The sequence below is a fragment of the Schistocerca gregaria genome, chromosome 1 (assembly GCF_023897955.1).
Source record: "Schistocerca gregaria isolate iqSchGreg1 chromosome 1, iqSchGreg1.2, whole genome shotgun sequence".
NCBI classification, from domain to species: domain Eukaryota; kingdom Metazoa; phylum Arthropoda; class Insecta; order Orthoptera; family Acrididae; genus Schistocerca; species Schistocerca gregaria.
The window spans coordinates 710,736,634-710,750,620 of record NC_064920.1 but is presented as its reverse complement, the minus strand read 5'-3'; the positions used below and the strand labels follow the sequence as shown (position 1 = coordinate 710,750,620).

Here is a 13,987-nt window from a genome sequence, read left to right as displayed (position 1 = left end):
GCAAACTGCTGGGCACACGTCCGTTGCGTGCTGCAAATGTTAAGTTAGCTAGTTATTCCGGTCAAGATATCCCTGTGTTAGGACAGTGCAGCCTTCTTGCAACATACAAAGGACAAACAAAACTTGTGTCATTTTACGTCCTTCGTTCTTCTTCTGCAGTGAACTTGTTTGGTTTCGATTTGTTTCAGTTGTTTAACTTGTCTATAGTAAATCAGGTCCTATCAGTGAACCAGACGGTGCCTTCAGACAATGTTTCTCGTTTATGTGAAGAATTTGCAGACATTTTTGGACCGGGCCCCAGTTGCGCTAAGAACTATAATGCACATTTGGAAAAACTGAAAGTAAACGCGCAACCAAAATTTTTCAGAGCTCGCGATGTTCCCCACGCATTGCGTGATGAGGTCGCAAAAACATTACACGATTTGGAATCACAAGGTGTAATTGAACGTGTGCAGGCTCCTCTATGGTCACCACCCTTACTAATTTTGCCAAAACCTTCCGGCAAATTGAGACTTTGTGTGGACTTCAAGGCAACAGTGAATCCACAACTAGTGATTGCAACTTATCCTGTACCCCGCCCAGCAGATTTTTTTGACAAACTGTGCCCCGGTAAATATTTTTCGAATTTGGACCTAGCAGATGCGTACTTGCAAATACCGGTGGACAAAGAATCCCAGCGTTTTGGTGGTTAACACGCATCTTGGTTTGTGTCGATTCAAACGACTGTCATTCGGGTGTGCATTGTTTCAGCAATATCTACAAACTGTTTGTGCGTCGGTCCCTACTGCAGCAAATTATCTGGACGATATTGTGATCTCTGGAACGACGGAAGAAGAACATTTGGCCAATCTCAGAACATTATTTCAGGTCTTGCGACAAAATTTTCTTCGCTTGCGGTAGGACAAGTGTGTGTTTTTTGCTCGTGACTTGCCATACTTGGGCCACGTACTCAATGCCCAAGGCATCCATCCCAGTCCCACACACCTCCGTGCCATACAAGACTTGCCTTAGCCGCATAATTTGAAGCGGCTACAGAGTGTGCTGGGAAAAATTAATTATTATGACCGTTATATACCACACGCCTATTTTATTTCAGCTCCGCTTCATCACTTACGCCGTAAAGGTGTTCCGTTCGTCTGGACGGCGGAATGCGAACTCTCCTTTCGCCAGTTGAAATCTGGCATTGCTTTCCAATACTTGCCTTACACCATTCGATTCCCAGAAGTCTGTCTTGTTGATGGTGGATGCATCGGAATTCGGGATCGGTGCTGTGCTTGTGCACAAAGATGGATGGCACGATCGCCCTATAGCCTTTGCGTCCAAATTGCTCTTGTCTGCGCAAAGAAATTATTCACAGATCGAGAAAGAAGCATTGGCTCTCGTATTTGGTGTTACAAAGTTTCATGATTTCTTGTATGGTCGCCACTTTACCATAATCACAGACCACAAACCTTTGACATCGCTTTTTCATCCGACCAAGCCTGTACCTCCATGTACAGCGCACAAATTCATTCGCTGGTCTATTTTCCTCTCGCAGTACCACTACGATATCTTTTATCGGTCCACTGCTAAGCACGGAAACGCCGATGCGTTGTCCCACTTGCCTGTTGCTGAGGATAGGGCATTCGATTCCTCAGAACTTGCTTGCATGTTCATTGATGCGGAAACCGATGACGTGGTCGAATCTTTTCCGATTGATTTTCGTCGTGTAGTTACAGACACAGCTGCCGACCCTGTCCTTTCTCGCGTTCTGCGTTTTGTTGCTACGCAATGGCCCTTGTCAAAGTCACGGATCGGGGACCCGTTGCTTCGCCGATTTTTGCTCACAAGGAGAGACTTTTTGTATGATGTGGTGTTTTGCTGTTGCGTTGCCACTTCCCCTAGGCAACACTTACACATCGAATTTGCTGGTCCATTCTGGAATGCTCGATGGTTGGTTGTGGTAGATTCATTCAGTAATTTTCCTTTTGTTGTCCGGATGTCTTCCACGATGTCATCTTCCGCCATCCAAGAGTTATCCGCTATCTTTTGCATTGAAGGTCTTCCACAGACTATTGTTTCCGACAATAGCCCACAATTCATGTCCGCAGAATTTCAGTCATTCTGCAAGGCCAATGGTATTCAACACCTGATGTCCACACCATTTTCGCCACAGTCAAACGGTTCCGCTGAACGATTGGTCAGGACTTTCAAGTCACAGATGTTGAAGTTGAAAGAGTCGCATTCTCGGGAGGACGCGTTATTGCTCTTTTTGTCCTCGTATCGCTCTCAGCCCCGAGATGGTTGCTCGTCGGCTGAGTTGCTCCACGGTCGTCATCATCGAACCTTGATGTTTTTGCTACATCCGCCGCATCAGGTTCGTGTGCAGCGGCACACACCTGCTTTGTCTCCAGGTGATGTTGTCTACTATCGCCACTATCGAGGTTCACGGTGTTGGCTCGAAGGGCGCATTCTTCGCTGCCTTGGCCACGCTATGTATCTGGTTTTGGGGGCCTCTGGTGAGGTGTGTCGGCATCTCAATCTGCTGTGCCTCTGTCGTTGCACGGGATCTGTCCTTCGCCGTCTGCTTTCAGCGACGGTGCCGTCCAGTCAGCGCCACGGGGACCCATTTACTGGCTCGCCTCAGCCCCAGGTGTTACCGACGCTGCCTTCCATTTTGCCCCATGGCGATGCGCCGCCGCCGCCACCTGTTCTCCCGCCGCCGACGCCAGGAGTGGACGCGTCGCTGCAACCACCGGGCGCCTCACTGGGTCACGCACCGCCGATCGCTTCCCGTGACCAGTTGTCCTCCGACATGGAACTCTTGCCCGCTCCGGACCATATGTCGTCTTCGCCCATCGGGTGCCCTGGCCCAATGGAGCTCGACCCTTCGGCCCCTCCTGTCTCTCTACGGGCACATACACCGCATGTTGGCGTGCACCCTGGAGCAGGTTTTCGGGCGTTTTCTAGCTCCCCGCGGTCCGAATGGCATGGTGCGTGTGGCACAGCCTCGCCTGTTGTTAGGCTCCCCACCTCATCGCATACGTCAACAGACGGTCCTCCTTGCGGCAGGCGACAGACTTCTGCCACAACCGTACGCCGATTTGCGGGGGAGGAATGTGGTATCACTGCCAGACACCACACTTGCTAGGTGGTAGCCTTTAAATCGGCCGCAGTCCGGTAGTATACGTCGGACCCGCGTGTTGCCACTATCGGTGATTGCAGACCGAGCGCCGCCACACAGCACGTCTAGAGAGACTTCCTAGCACTCGCCCCAGTTGTACAGCCGACTTTGCTAGCGATGGTTCACTGACTAAATACTGTCTCATTTGCCGAGACTATAGTTAGCATAGCCTTCAGCTACGTTATTTGCTACGACCTAGCAAGGCGCCATTATCAGTTGTTATTGATACTGCATCACGTAATGTCAAGAGCGACGTTCGTCCTTAATGGATTAAAGTTAAGTATTCCACCAGCTACGTCCATTTTTCTCAATTCTAATTCCCTTGTCATGTTCCAAACCTCACGCCAGCCTTCGTGAGCTAAAAACGCGTGCATTTCAGCCTCCTTTGGAAACGCGGTGTTGGCTCTCCTGCCAACCACAACAATATTCTTTAATTTTGGTGTGTCTGCTCAACTTGAAAATCACTGTGTTATTCCAGTGGGGCAGTGCTGCCACTTTACATAGCATTTAACTCTGGAACTACGAAGATCTTCATCATCATCATCCCATACTAAACATTACTAATTATGTGGTTGAGGTTAGGTTTACTGCACTAGAACTTTACAGCAATAACTATGAATAAGTGCAGTATGCAACTATTCATTGGCTTGCATTTAAAAAAATCTAGTGTGTCTGTAACTAGCCACTAACAATAACTTTTTAATCACATCAAAAATGAAAAATTCAACTCTATATACTGTGTGGGCTACATTAATGGAATTATCCTTCTATCAACATCTGATTTTCAGCCAGTTACAACAATCAAAGGAAGAGGCATCAACTGCTGAAAGCAATTAAGCATGTGTTCTCAACTTAATATATACTTCGATAAAGCAATGTTTATATAACCTCATTTTTTTAAAAAAAGAAGAAAAATTGGTCTACAGGAACAAAATTTGTGAGAAAGCAACAATTTTTTTTTCACAAAATGTTTCACCACGAAGCATAAAGCGCGTTCAATGTACATGAAGGAAAGGGGATTCCATGCTTCGTAACGTCTTTCTGCAATGCTGGGAATACAGATTAGCTTGTTTCTTCATGTTTTCATCACAGAATATGATAGAAAGAACAAATAATATTCTTGAGGTGAAATGTTCTCACCTAAAATTACATATTGTTCTGTTTGGATTCTTCATGTACATCAGTATCTGGAATATGATCTGTGGTCATTCAGACTTCTTCAGTCTGCCCTCATCCTAAGTCTTCTGCACTCAAATGTGATATCCAAGGCAATGACATCATTCCTTGTCCTTGAAGTAACACAGTGACTCAACAACGAAAGCTCGTTTGAAAACAAAACTACTTTGAACTGGCACACTGAAAGAACTTTCAACTAAGACTTGAAGGAAAGTGCCCACTAATTTCTTTCAAACATTCCTTGCCTGACCTCCCCAAAAATTCCTTCTTGAACATAGTTTTCCTCGTCTATCAGTTGCTACCTTCAAAGTCTAACTCCTATCAATGTCAAACCACACCTCTCTATGCAGATGCAACTAAACACACGCATGACAATGTGAGTCCACTGCAAAGATTAACACCCCCCCCCCCCCCCCCCCGCCTCCAATACCAATACATACAAGCTATATATTCCAGCTGTCACCTCCTGCCAAGTAACGAATCTGAGGTCTTGCACCACATAAGGAATTTGCAGTGCCTGGAAAAGGCAAAGCATAATCCAAAGCATCTCTGGTGCCTTCATGTGACTACAGAGTGGATCCAACATTATACACTGAAGACAAGATAGCCCTCAAAACAGTGGGTCTTGCAAGTCATACATATCACCACCAAAGGATGAACAATGAACTACAAGTAAAATCTATGCAGCATGGAAAACACAACCAATATAAGAGGGGAAAGCAAAATGTAAAGGGACTTTGGCAATTTCTCCCTGTAGGGTTTGGTAACACTGCTGGTATCCAAGACTGAAGTACAGCTGTCTACAACAATTCTATGTAACATATCATTCTTATTCCCATGTTAGTCACCCTGCTGTAGCAGACCACAAAACACTGCAGCTCCGTTGTCAATTTGCACCAAAAAGAAAGAAATGAGGGTAGTGATTCACTTTTTGGTTGCAGAAGGTGTTCAACCTGTGAAACTGTGAACAGTGAGAACTATTGTAATGTGCTGCAAACTAATCTGAACCCTGCAATCACATCCAAATGTCACAGAAAACTGTGAAAAGGTGTCATCCTGCAGCAAGATAATGTTCAGCCACATTCTGCCAAAGGTATGGCTGAAACAATCAAGGAGTTGGGATTCGAATTGCTGGAACACCACCATACAGTCCAGACCTGGCTCCAAGCGATTTCCATATGTATGGACCACTGAAGGAAGCACTCGGGGGAAGAAGATTTGCAACCGATGCAGAAATCACTGATGCAGTGTAAAATTGGTTACAGGAGAAACCAAAAAACTTTCGTTCAGGCGAGATAAAAAATTTGTGAAACACTGGAGAGCGTTTAATGCAGAGAGATTACTTTGAAAAATACTGTACGTTTCAGTTTTCTATCATTAGAATAAATATTCATTTTCTCAAAGGCCCCTTCACTTTTTGACTTCTCCTCATATAACAGTATAATAAAGTATAATTTTGTTCTTACAAGTGAAAAAAAAGGGAAAAAAAGTAGGTCAGTAAGCACACAGTAATTATCATTCTGCAGTTCTCACACAGCAATAAGCTTACACTTACCCTGTAATCCTCAAAGCAGTACTAAATTTTCTAAGCAGAAACATTAAGTATAGTTACAACTACATCATGAAAGAACCAACATACCTCTATAAGTTCAAAACTTATTTCCTTCTCACTAAGCTGTGCCATAGCATTCCGTGTCTGTGGTGAGTATTCATTTGATATCACTTTATTTAAGTTTTCATCCTGATCCTCGCCAGTTAATTCAGAATCATCTTTGTCTTTACGTTTCTTGCGATTGTCCAGTGGTGGAACAAAATTTAACATTTGTATGCTATCCTCAAGGAAATACTCTGGAAGAAAAAAAAACCAATGCAACTATCAGAAACTGTCTTCCCCACAGGTTCTACAAGTTCAAACTATTTGAAAATGTCTTAGCAGCCATCTTATCATATCCATCTTATCATATTTTAATATTACCTTGTACTGGGTAAGCTCGCCCAGGAATTTCAATTACTGGACAGTTGTTGAAATACTCGCTAAAAAGTGTTGTATCAATCGTTGCTGACATGAGAATAAGTCTGAGATCAGGGTATGTATGGATCATGTCCCTTAACACAACCATTATGAAGTCTGAGTTGACATCTCTTTCATGAATTTCATCAACAATTACATGAGATACACCTCGCAGGCCATTTTCCAGCTTCCTTAGCAGAACTCCTGTTAATGGAAACAGAGTCTTTAAATATTACATATATTACATATCAAACAATGGAAAAATAAGGATGGAATGTTATATTAAACATTGTAGGTAAATACTGCTAATATGTACATGAAAACAATAACATTGATGAAACTCAGTGAAGTAAACTTACCAACTGTACAGAACATAATTGCTCCATATGGACGAGGCAGACAGGATTCAAATCTCACACTATAGCCCACACTATTTCCCAACGGTTCTCCTCGTTCATTAGAAACACGATCTGCTACAGAAACAGCAGAAATTCGACGAGGCTGGGTTATAACTATATTACAATATGCTCCCTGACCTGCCTGAATATAGTCATCCAGAATATACTGACAAACCTGAAATTAAATGGTAATGGGGAAACCTGTTACACAATATTCAATTAGAAGGAAAAAAACTTATGACTGCGACAATAAGTAAAAACGTTTCACCTGTGTGGTCTTTCCACAACCTGTGTTGCCCCTAATAATGACCACAGGATGTTCATTAATGGCCTCCATTATCTGAGATTTACATGACGCAACAGGCAATGTGTTACGTTCTTTTACCATATTCTGTAGAGCAGTATCATTTTGCATTCTTTCCCGAAAACTTTTCTGTAGGTCTTCACTCACTCCATCCATGTTAGCCTGTAATGTCAAGAATATAAAATTTACTGTATGTTTCTTGCCAATAACAGAAATTAACTTGACTTCATTGTAATCTGCACAATCACTAAAAAAATTCACATAGAATTTGCTTCCTTGTTTGGGTTTCAGACTGAGCCTCTGTATCCTAGTGAGAAGAAAAATAAAAACTACAACAGCTGTCAGCTGCTTGGCCAAAACCAGTATCCATTGTGAACAGGGATTTGGAGCACACATGAGTGTGGTTTTATACTGCAAAAAATACAGTCATTCCAAGATGGTGATAAGTTCGGAATAACAGACACACACATATAGCTGACTGACGGACAGCAAGCTTCTTCATCTCCCAGTACTTACTGCAACCTACATCCTTCTGAATCTGCTTAGCGTACTCATCTCTTTGTCTCCCTCTACGATTTTTATCCTCCACACTGCCCTCCAATGCTAAATTTGTGATCCCTTGATGCCTCAGAACATGTCCTACCAACCGGTCCCTTCTTCTTTTCAAGTTGTGCCACAAACTCCTCTTCTCCCCAATTCTATTTAATACTTCCTCATTAGTTATGTGAGCTACCCATCTAATCTTCAGCATTCTTCTGTAGCACCACATTTCGAAAGCTTCTATTCTCTTCTTGTCCAAACTCTTTATCGTCAATGTTTCACTTCCATACATGGCTACACTCCATACAAATACTTTCAAAAACGGCTTCCTGACACTTAAATCTATACTCAATGTTAACAAATTTCTCTTCTCCAGAAATTCTTTCCTTGCCATTGCCAGTCTACATTTTATATCTTCTCTACTTCGACCATCATCAGTTTTTTGCTCCCCAAATAGCGAAACTCCTTTACTACTTTAAGTGTGTCATTTCTTAATCTAATTCCCTCACCATCAACCGACTTAATTCGACTACATTCCATTATCCTCGTTTTGCTTTTGTTGATGTTCATCTTATATCCTCTTTTCAAGACACTATCCATTCCATTCAACTGCTCTTCCAAGTCCTTTGCTGTCTCTGACAGAATTACAATGTCATCGGCGAACCTTAAAGTTTTTATTTCTTCTCCATGGATTTTAATACCTACTCAGAATTTTTCTTTTGTTTCCTTTACTGCTTGCTCAGTATACAGATTGAATAACATCGGGGAGAGACTACAACTCTGTCTCACTCCCTTCCCAACCACTGCTTCCCTTTCATGCCCCTCGACTCTTATAACTACCATCTGGTTTCTGTACAAATTGTAAATAGCCTTTTGCTCCCTGTATTTTACCCCTGCCACCTTTAGAATTTGAAAGAAAGTACTCCAGTCAACATTGTCAAAAGCTTTCTCTAAGTCTACAAATGCTAGAAACATAGCTTTGCCTTTCCTTAATCTTTCTTGTAAGGTAAGTCTTAAGATCAGTATTGCCTCCAGTGCTCCAATATTTCTATGGAATCCAAACTGATCTCTCCTGAGGTCGGCTTCTACCAGTTTTTCCATTTGCCTGTAAAGAATTCGTGTTAGTATTTTGCATCTGTGGCTTATTAAACTGATAGTTGGGTAATTTTCACATCTGTCAACACCTGCTTTCTTTGGGCTTGGGATAATTATATTCTTCTTGAAGTCTGAGGGCATTTCACCTGTCTCATACATCTTGTTCACCAGATTGAAGAGTTTTGTCAGGACTGGCTCTCCCAAGGCCGCCAGTAGTTCTAATGGAATGCTGTCTACTCCTGGGACCTTGTTTCGACTCAGGTCTTTCAGTGCTCTGTCAAACTCTTCACACAGTATTGCATCTTCCATTTTGTCTTCATCTACATTCTCTTGCATTTCCAGAATATTGTCCTCAAGTATGTCGCCATTGTATAGACCCTCTATATACTCCTTCCACCTTTCTGCTTTCCCTTCTTTGCTTAGAACTGGGTTTCTATCTGAGCTCTTGATATTCATGTAAGAGGTTCTCTTTTCTCCAAAGGTCTCTTTAATTTTCCTGTAGGCAGTATCTATCTTACCCCTAGTGAGATAAGCCTCTACATCCTTACATTTGTCCTCCAGCCATGCCTGCTTAGCCATTTTGCACCTCCTGTTGATATCATTTTTGAGACGTTTGTATTCCTTTTTGCCTGCTTCATTAACTGCATTTTTATATTTTCTCCTTTCATCAATTAAATTCAATATTTCTTCTGTTACCCAAGGATTTCTACTATCCCTTGTCTTTTTACCTACTTGATACTCTGCTGCCTTCACTACTTCATCCCTCAGAGCTACCCATTCTTCTTCTACTGTATTTCTTCCCCCCATTTGTGACAATTGTTCCCTTATGCTCTCCCTGAAACTCTGTACGACCTCTGGTTTAATCAGTTTGTCCAGGTCCCATCTCCTTAAATTCCCACATTTTTGCAGTTGCAGTTTCTTCAGTTTTAATCTACAGTTCATAACCAATAGATTGTGGTCAGAGTCCACACCTGCTCCTGAAAATTTCTTACAATTTAATACCTGATTCCTAAATTTCTGTCTTACCATTACATAATCTATCTGATACCTTCTAGTATTTCCAGGATTCTTCCATGTGTACAACTTTCTTTTATGATTCTTGAACCAAGTGTTAGCTATGATTAAGTTATGCTCTGTGCAAAATTCTACCAGATAGCTTCCTTTCCCCCAATCCACATTCACCACCTATATTTCCTTCTCTCCCTTTTCCTACTCTCAAATTCCAGTCTGTGTATTGACTATTAAATTTTCGTCTCCCTTCACTACCTGAATAATTTCTTTTATTGCGTCATACATTTCATCAATTTCTTCTTCATCTGCAGAGCTAGTTGGCGTATAAACTTGTACTATTGTAGTAGGTGTGAGCTTCGTCTCTGTCTTGGCCACAATGATGCGTTCACTATGCTGTTTGTAGTAGCTTACCCGCACTCCAATTTTTTTATTCATTATTAAACCTACTCCTGCATTACCCCTATTTGATTTTGTATTTATAGCCCTGTATTCACCTGACCCAAAGTCTTGTTCCTCCTGCCACCGAACTTCACTAGTTCCTACGATATCTAACTTTAACCTATCCATTTCCATTTTTAAGTTTTCTAACCTACCTGCCCGATTAAGGGATTTGACATTCCATGCTCCGATCCACAGAACGCCAGTTTTCTTTCTCCTGATAACGATGTCCTCTTGAGTAGTCCTCGCCCGGAGATCCGAATGGGGAACTATTTTACCTAAGCAATTTTTTACCCAAGAGGACGCCATCATCATTTAACCATACAGTAAAGCTTCATGACCATGGGAAATATTACGGCTGTAGTTTCCCCCTTGCTTTCAGCCGTTGACAGTACCAGCACAGCAAGGTCGTTTTGGTTAGTGTTACAAGGCCAGATCAGTCAATCACCCAGACTGTTGCCCCTGCAACTACTGGAAATGCTGCTCCCACTCTTCAGGAACCACACGTTTGCCTGGCCTCTCAACAGATATCCCTCCATTGTGGTTGCACCTACGATACGGACATCTGTATTGCTGAGGCACGCAAGCCTCGCCACCAATGGCAAGGTCCATGGTTCATTGGGAGGGGGCGGCAATTCTTTATGCATTAAGTAAATAATTTTGCGAAAATGTACGTCAGTGTGAGATGCAGGTTTTGCTTCATTTACATAAAGAAAGTTTTAAAGCAGTGTGATAGATGACCAACTTTCTGCTTTCCTTTAAACATAGGGGTGAATATGATTCATTGTGTGGTGGGGAAACAGATTATTTGTTTAGACACTTCCAAATTGTACAGTAGATTGGTAAATGAATCTCCACTTGGTGAGAAAGGCATTTAGGCCTTTTGAAGATCGTAAACATATGGGCACAATCTTTCTAAATGAGACTCATATTTATTGTGGATGAACAGACAGCATTTCAAAATGGTTCCACAGACAGTAGAGTAACGCATTTTGAAGTACGACGACAATTTATGACTGCCAATTTCTGTTTCCCTAAGATTCTTAGAACAGTGGACAGTGAGTTACTAAATTTTGAAGTATTGTAATGAATATGACCAATAATGAAAAGATAACCACCTCATCATTCCACTGTAATTTAAGACTTATAATTTGAAATAATCAAATATTTTTAACCAATATAGAAGACAAAACGTTCATGCCACTGGACAAATTTCTTGGTGTGAGCTGTTCACACGCCATAAGCTGTTAGGAAACGGTGATATTCCTTTAATTAAAGTTGTTCTCTGAATTTCATTTATGACTCTAAGCAGTGTCCTGCAAACAAAATATGCTGCACCAGATAAGTTGTCTGGCCACAGGTAGATAATGGTACCTGTGTGAAGCTGGGCTGGGCCGGTAGTTTTGCATGCATAATCAATATGAAAACATTGTAAAAGGGTATCACTTGCACTTTGTGAACAATGGTGAGTCAAGAATACCACTCACAGAACTGATTATTTTTTGATAACGATTAGTAACTGAATTTAGTGACAGATTATCTTTGTCCACTTCAAAATGCATTTTCAGCAAATTAGACAAAAATCAGTGACAGAGACATGTGCAATGTTGAAAGCGTCTGACGGTTTAAGTTACGGAGCTACTGATTCTGTAGTCAAGCATCATGATGCTTTATCTACTGCAACAAATAATAGATTCAAGACTAGTACTCTAGATCACATCAGAAACAGGCTGCCTGTCCAATTCCTCTGACAGACAACGCTCGTCAGAGGAAAGCCAAAATGTGGTGACTGTATCACGCCCTTACTTGTGACATCACCAATTAGATGGCACTTCATTCAATGAAATACGTGGCAACCATGCCGAGCACAAGCAGCCCAAAGTGTCTTGCCACTGTCTCAGATCTGTGAAGAACAACTGTTTCAGAGGCAGAGAGACCTGTGAATCGGATCATCATGCTGAGTGCCTGCAAGCATATGAACAAACACAGAACATCTGAACTAAAAATGTTCAGATTTCTTGTCAAACATGAAGAAAGGTTACAGAAGTGCAGCTTGAATTCAGATGAAAAAATACATAAATTGCAATTAAGAATTAATAAAGAATCCTAAGTATGGGATCCTCACTATATTTTGTTGCTGTTAGATGCAGGTGTAACAGGGTAACTGTGCTTCCTGCACAGGAAGCTATTATGTACCTTTTGCATTTCTTGCTTTTATGTTTTCATTTTTTTTCCCCCAAAAGCAAAGAGAAAAGGTGAAGTGGTAGCCCAGCATAGAGCAATGTAGTTTTGATTTTCAAATGTTAAAAAACTTTAGATGTTTTTCTTGTTTTTCGGTACGAGAAAGATCTTGCTCTCTGTTAATGAATGAAGGTAGACACACGTTATTTTACAGCGAAATTGGCAGTAGCCATTTTGGTCGTGAGAATAAGAAAAAAGTCTATATTTTATGTGTGTAGAAGAAATAATATTATAGTAATTCACCAGTAAAAAACTGAGTTGTTATTCCAGGCAGTACATAATATATAAAAATCCAAGAAACTCACCCGTGTACTTTGGAGTTATTAAGATAAGATTACAAAAGGAATGGTGGACACGGTCAATATTTTGTAAGTGGATACAGCGATCAGATGTGGTATTATTAATTGGTAAGCATAAATCTACAACAAGAGAAAGACTTTTGTTTATGTGGAACTACTATGAAAAGATTCTTTACCCATTTACAGGCATAGCTCAGCTTATTGTACATGACCGACACGCTGAAAAATTTATATCATTATTTCCACATATATCTAAGCATTTTTAGTAAATTATAAAGTGCATGAAGTCATTTTTAAATGAAACTATTGCCAACACTTGACTAAATTTTTATTGCTGTTGTTGTATCCAAATCTCCACACTACTATACCCCATGCAAGTGTCTTCATCTCTTAATGACTACTGCAACCTCCATTGTTTTGGACCTGCTTACTGTATTCATCCCTTGGTCTGCCTCACTACAATTTTTACCCCCTGCACTTCACTCCAATGCTAAGCTGGTGATCCCTTGATGTCTCAGAATGCATCATCTCAATCATTCCCTTCTTTTAGTTGAGTTAAGCCATAAATCTGTCTCCCAGATTCTATTCCGTACCTCTTCAATGGTTACACAACATGCCAATCTAATCTTCTGTAGCACTACATTTTCCCTTTTTCAGAAATGCCTTCCTTGCCATTGCCAGTCTGAATTTTATATCCCCTCTGCTTTTACCATTATCCGTTAGTTTGCTGCCCACACAGCAAAACGCATCTACTACTTTAAGTACTTCATTCCTTAATGTAATTCCCTTGGCGTTGCCCAATTTAATTCGACTACATTCCAGTACCCTTGTTTTGCTTTTGTTGATACCCATCTGATACCCTCCTTTCAAGACATTGCCCATTCCGTTCAACTGCTCTTCTAAGTCCCTTGCTTTCTCTGACAGAATTACAATACCAATGGCAAACCTCAAAGTTTTTTTTTTTATGTTTTTGGTTGTAAAGCCATCTAGTACAAAGTGAAAATTGAAACCAATATAACATATGGATAATGAATTGCAAAGCATAGTGTAATAACATTTTATAAATGCAATTTAACGAAAATTATTTCAATTTTCACCTTGTGCTTGAAAATGGCTCTACAGTCAACATTGGTATACTGAAGTAAGTAAATAATAAAAAGTTTCAGTCAAATGGGGGCAATAATTTCATTTAAAAAGTCTATTAAGACATGTTTCGAAAAAGAGAAAATCTTCACGATACCATTTCCAGGTTCTAAAAGCATGCTATATACTCAAAAGAACAGAAACAAAAATGGGTGAATAAGTGTAAAG

At 41.0% G+C, this 13,987-nt stretch overlaps 1 protein-coding gene across 3 annotated transcripts in view; it reads right to left on the bottom strand.

The window, feature by feature from the left end:
- The window catches only part of LOC126365821 (dosage compensation regulator), a 187,832-nt gene that overhangs the window by 69,676 nt on the left and 104,169 nt on the right, over positions 1-13,987 (bottom strand). For all 3 annotated transcript variants that reach the window (XM_050008431.1, XM_050008442.1, XM_050008452.1), the window contains 4 exons: positions 7,017-7,214; positions 6,710-6,923; positions 6,315-6,554; positions 5,979-6,187 (listed from right to left, as the gene is read on the bottom strand). In XM_050008431.1, the coding sequence (XP_049864388.1) occupies positions 5,979-6,187; positions 6,315-6,554; positions 6,710-6,923; positions 7,017-7,214 (861 nt within the window). The remainder of the gene's footprint in view (positions 1-5,978; positions 6,188-6,314; positions 6,555-6,709; positions 6,924-7,016; positions 7,215-13,987) is intronic.